Source organism: Priapulus caudatus, unplaced genomic scaffold, assembly GCF_000485595.1.
Source record: "Priapulus caudatus unplaced genomic scaffold, Priapulus_caudatus-5.0.1 Scaffold232, whole genome shotgun sequence".
NCBI classification, from domain to species: Eukaryota; Metazoa; Priapulida; class Priapulimorpha; order Priapulimorphida; family Priapulidae; genus Priapulus; species Priapulus caudatus.
In genome coordinates, this window is record NW_014577293.1 from 61,180 (window position 1) to 66,951 (window position 5,772).

The window sequence follows — 5,772 nt, forward strand, 5'->3', positions numbered from 1 at the left end:
GTTCGTCCGTCCGTCAACATTTTGGCACAAATCTTAACCACTCGACGTACGGTCTTGATATTTGAGACGTCGGGGGGGATCGCAAAAAGGACTCGGGGATGTCGAATTTGGGGGGTCAAGGGTCAAAGGTCAAGATGTGTCAATGGAGGGGGAATATTTCCACCTTAACTTAAGGTATAGGAGGAAATACGGAATGGTGTGTTCAATCTTTCTCCTCTTCTGCAGATATTTTTTAGCGTAACTGTTTCTTAGATGGCATCACTGCAAATTTTGTATCTGGCGTCGTTGAAAATTTTGCAGTACGTTTGCTCGTAGCAATTTTGTGTATGATGTTCTTGCAAGCATTGCAAATCACCATGGTGTGTAATCGGTTTGCGTCTGTCCCTGCAGGCAGACAAACAAGCAGACATTCTGATTGGATCCATCTTCGTTAGCGGGAAGACCAAGTGGGAACTGCTCGACAATATAGTGAGGAGGATATTCAAGGTAATTGTGCGTTGTGCGTGTGTGGAGAGAGAGGAGAAAGAGTGAGTGAGTCGAGTCGCTCATTTCCTGCATTAACTATAGCACGAAACTCACATGTACATATATCTCTAGATACAGTCGTGGAAATTTTTGTTATTTTATTAAAGGGATAGTAGACTCTAGGATTTTACTGCATACAACTGTACTTTAATACTGTATAACAAATCGTCTATAGTATACCCACACGTATTTGTTACCAGATACCTAATTTAATTGTTATAATTAATTACACATCAACGCTACGAAATTTGAACGGCGCCATGACAGCCGAGAATAGCAGAGACGAGGAGAACTCGACGAACCGGTAAGCAGAGGAGGTTACAGAGCGAAAACTCTTGCTCTTTGTCCTTTCGTCTTTGTAGCTCTTATCGACTCGCAATCAACGCATCCCCCCCGAGCGTCATTAATCGCTTATCGATAGTACAACAGTCGCAATGTTACTTACAGATGTTTTTTTATGTTGGGTTGTGTTAAGTGTAGTATTGATAATAATATTGATGCTTACGTAGATGTTGTGCGTATAATCAATAAATGATTACATGTTGCTGTTACTTGAAATCACACTTGACCCGACTCTCCTGAATATGATGTACTGTGTCAGGATAATCAGGATTCCAACGATTAGTTCAATTAAATTCATCATTCTCCTCTCATACGCGGCACCAGCATTTACATTTAGCACTGCACTGTCGAGTAAACAGCACGGTTCTGTCGCAATCAACGTTCTCGGCTCGCCAAAGCTACTCGTTACTCTACCAGATGTAATTAGAGCCCTATCCAATACTTGTGTTGGTTAGTGTGTTGTGTTGGTGTTCTATAACTAGTGTGTGGAGACTACTCGGCCAGCGCACTTGCTCGTGCGCATACAGTGCGCACAAACACAGCAAACACACAAACACACCACGAGTTCGAGAAGGTGAGAATCACGCAGCACGGAGTACCTCGGCAGCCGCTGACATAGGTTAGGCTCTTGCCTGTGCCGCTGGGGCCACCATCAGGTGATGATGCGGCGGATGCTCAAGACGAGCAGCGGATGTGTTAGCCTAGCGTACATGAAATCGACTGGGGGGATGAGCGTCGTCGTAGGTAAGAGCTCCACGCAGGTGGCTTGCGTCTGCACTTGGATACAAGGCGAAGCGATGCACTGCGCTGCAATTACTAGGTTGCATGATGTTAAATGATTATTGTTACTACTCAAGATACCATCGACATGATTAAATCGATACTGAAACTATGCAATATCGGAAACTAAGATGAAAAAAGAAGTCAGTAATATGGGCGCGTCAGCAACATGCGATAAACTCACGTGCTCGCGGTTCTGCCCAGCGGTGGGCGCGGTGTGTGTGTTGGCGTGTTGCCCGGCATATAAGTAGAAACGAGTGGTTATCTCCGCCGGCACTAATTTCTTGTCCAGATAAAAAAGGGAAAAAAAAGAATCAAAATACATTAATTTGTTCAGTTGATATATGGGTTTTTATGCCAGAATGCGAGGAAATGAGTTTCAGACACTATCCAAATCACTCTAAAATTTCACCGGGGGGGGGGCATGGCTAGATTTTGGAACCTTCGTGCCCTACTCGGCGCCTTGCATCTTGCGATCTGGGCGATACGCTGGCCACTAAAAAATCCAGGGCTAGAACCCTGACTACAGCTGTATGATTAACGTATGCGTGTGTGACATCTTAGACATCAAATGAATCAGTACGACGCACGGTTTCTGTGGGTGTTGCACGATACGTGAGGATCCCACCGGCCTCGCGCTGTTGAGTGCGGGTGGATCCACGCGTGGTGCTGCTTTACCCCTGATGCTCAGCTTAGATCTGGCATGTTGTTCTCGTACCAGGTAGCCGGCAGGGGCGTCCGCCGCTCAGAGCCAGGTTAGAGACAGGGATCCACCTCCGCGGCACGTATCCTGCCAAGAGACAATAATCACATTTAAAGGGATAGTGTACTCTAGCGTTCTGGGGTTATTTTCTAGATTATAGCTGTTAAAATTACGCTTACATCAAAAAAGGTCTTATGTCTTCAATCACATAGAATAATATTATTAAAAAAGCTGTTTCTAAAAATAACGACTTACAGTTTCGATCTGAATCAACGACGGTGGCGCCACTCCAGCGCACGATCTGAGGAAGTTGCGCAAAACACTTTTCAAGCAAGGGGCTTACAGAGCCGAGGTGTTTCTTATTTATCTAATTAAAAAGCAAAAGGATTGCTTAATTATAGTTCACGTATATAGTATTCAGTTTATATATGGGACTAAATTGTTGCCTGAAAAGGAATACTCGTATCGGTAAAATAACATTTAGACTATACAATATAATTGCACACTTTTGTGATTAGCCCTCCGGTCTGTAACGTGCAAAATAGTATGGTAAATACGCAACGTTTTTCGGCCGTCCCCAGCGGCCAGGCAGCCCCCCCGCCCCTGATTCCACCACCCCGGTTGTCGTGCGGGACATGGTCGCGGGTCNGTCGTGCTGCGTGCACCTGCGCGTGCGCGTGCGGTGCTGCATTGCGCGTGCGCGTGCACGTGCGGGCTGTGTGCCGTGTGCGCGCGCGCGGTGTGTGTAAGCGAGAGTTGTGCGGGAGGAAATTGTAAATCACGAGAGAAGTAGATCAGAGAGAGAAGAGAGAGAGAGAGAGCAGAGAGCAGAGCCCAGAGTCAAAAAGATGAGAAAATGCCCGGAAGCATGAGAAACGCCTCGCGCCACGCGTGGAAGAGCATGCGCCGGGAGTGATAGCGGAGAGTCGAGAGCAGGGGGAAGAGCGTTGGCGGGATCGCGCGAGAGTGCGAGAGAGTCGCGGGGAGATGTGGAGGCGTAAGAGAGAATGAAAGCGAGAGAGAGGCATGGAGAAGGAGGCGACGTGCGCATAGAATACGCGTGTGAGCAGTGAAGAGAGAGAGAGGAAGATGGAAAGAGAGAGAGAGCAGAGAGAGACGAGAGAGACCGAGAGATAGAGAGAGAGAAGGATGGAGAAAGGGTGAAGAGTGCGATAGAAGCCGCCGCTGTGTGAGACGCGCAAAGAGGCGAGAGCAGAGTGATTAGGAGAAGGAGAGGGATGCGATAAATACGCCGTGGAGGACCGTAGAGGTGAGAGAGCGCGAGAGAGCAGGAATGAAAGGGCGCAGAGTGCAATTAGAATCGCGCTGTGTGTGAGAGCGAAGAGCGGAGAAGAGCAGAATGGATTAAGGCACGAGGAGCTGCGACTAGGCAAGTACGCCGCGGGAGGGTGAGAGAAGAGAGATGAGAGAGAGAGCAGAGAGATCAGAGAGAGAGAGAAAGACGAGAGCGAGGAGAGAGGATGGAGAAGCGCGATCGAGTGCGATAGAATGCGCGGTGTGACGGCCGAAGGAGAGCGACGAGAGAGAATGCGCAGAAGGGAGAAGTTCGATAAATGCGCCGTGTGAGTGAGAGAGAGAGAGAGAGAAGACGAGAGAGAGAGAGAGAGATCGAGAGAGATCTGATCCGAGAGAGCGAGAGAGAGGATGGAGAAGGAGAGAGTGCGATAGAATGCGCGAGTGAGGGTGAGAGAGCAAAATAGAGGTAGAAAAAAGACGCACACGCAGAAGATGAAACAGGCAAACAATAGGCGATGCCGATCTCGTGTGTGCGTGCGTGCATGTGTGCGTGTAAAACAGGCAGGTAGCACAACAAGTAAAATCATTTAGGCAAATGTAGGCTACCCATGATTAAAACTCGGTCACTGCAATTTGACGCGCCTTCGCCACTAAGATTATGCACAGTGTCCAATGCTAACGGGTAGGGGGACGTGCTGTGTTTCCGTGTATAGTACCGTGCGCGTGCATCATAGATCTCTAACGAGTCAGGGAAATTTGTCCTCGACTAGTAAAATCGTAATATGTAGACAGGTGCCGTGCGCAGCGAACGCACGCCCGCGCTCTTGTTAAACACGTTTATGTTACGGCGCTACTCGCTCCCTCCCGGTCGCTCGCCCCTCTCCTCTCCCTCCACCTTCTCCCTTCACCCCTCCCCCCGACCTCCTTCGTCCCTTCCTCTCTCGCGCCTTTCCATCAACGCCATCCACTCGCCTCCTTTCCTGCTGCTGCTGCTGCTGTTGCTGTAGCTGTTGCTGCTGCTGCTGCTGCTGATGCTGTTGTTGCTGCTGCTGCTGATGCTGTTGTTGTTGTTGCTGATGCTGTTGTTTCTGCTGTTGCTACTGTTGCTGCTGCTGCTGTTGTTGTTGTTGCTGCTGCTGCTGTAGCTACTGTTGTTGTTGCTGCTGTTGCTACTGATGCTACTATTGTTATTTTTGGTGCTGCTACTGTTGTTGTTTTTGCTGCTATTGCCCTTGATTCTGTGGCTGCTACTGCTATTGCTGCTGTTGCTACTGCTGCTATTGTTGCTGTTTTTGCTGCTACTGTGCCTACTTCTGTTACTGCTGCTGCTGCTGCTGCTACTCCTGTTGCTGCGGCGGCTGCTGCTGCTGCTCGGGCCAGATGGCGTACAAACATTCCATCACCGCGTAGTCCTCGCTCCCTCCCTCGCCGCACGGGCGTGCAGTGTACGCTAGTGTTACGCTGCGGCCCGCTTCACCCTTTGTCGCACCTGCTCCATTGTTACACGCCGCATGCCCATATGCAGCGCGACCCTAGACTGACCACCACGTCGTTTCGCTCTGTGCTTATCCTCGCCACACACAGGGCGTTGGTATCGTCTATACGCGGTGCGTACAAACCGCCCAATCGGCGGGCGTGCCTCTACATGCGCTCGAAAGTCAATGGTGCATGTGGCGGTGGCGGTATTGCTGAAGGTAAGAAGGTTTACTAGTTGATCTACAGCGGACTGTTACGTAGGAAGGAATCGCAGCGGTCACGGCAAGGGGAGAAAAGCCCTGCTTGCAAGACGGGAGGAACGCGGAGAGTGCGTAAGGAGGACAGAACACGCGGAGACTGTGTGAGTGCGTGCGTGTACGTGTGCGTGTATGCGTGTACGTGTGCGTGTATGCGTGTACGTGTGCGTGTATGCGTGTACGTGTGCGTGTATGCGTGTACGTGTGCGTGTATGCGTGTACGTGTGCGTGTATGCGTGTACGTGTGCGTGTATGCGTGTACGTGTGCATGTATGCGGGTATACGTGTCAGGGAACGTGACTAGATACGCAAGGGTCGACATTAGCTAGCTCTGAGTGCTCCTACCTACCTACCTACCTACCTACCTACCTACCTACCTACCTACCTACCTACCTACCTACCTACCTACCTACCTACCTACCTACCTACCTA

At 49.8% G+C, this 5,772-nt stretch overlaps 1 protein-coding gene and 1 long non-coding RNA gene across 2 annotated transcripts in view; both read left to right on the plus strand.

Annotated features, from left to right (window-relative positions):
* LOC106807742 (ATP synthase mitochondrial F1 complex assembly factor 1-like) overlaps positions 1–1,150 on the plus strand; it is a 6,246-nt gene extending 5,096 nt beyond the window's left edge. The window contains exons 4-5 of the mRNA XM_014810194.1: positions 391–486; positions 1,127–1,150. Coding sequence (XP_014665680.1) covers positions 391–486; positions 1,127–1,150 — 120 coding nt within the window. The remainder of the gene's footprint in view (positions 1–390; positions 487–1,126) is intronic.
* Positions 1,151–5,350: 4,200 nt separating this feature from the next.
* The window catches only part of LOC106807756, a 2,223-nt gene continuing 1,801 nt past the window's right edge, over positions 5,351–5,772 (plus strand). The window contains exon 1 of the long non-coding RNA XR_001393703.1: positions 5,351–5,411. This is a non-coding gene — a long non-coding RNA (uncharacterized LOC106807756). The remainder of the gene's footprint in view (positions 5,412–5,772) is intronic.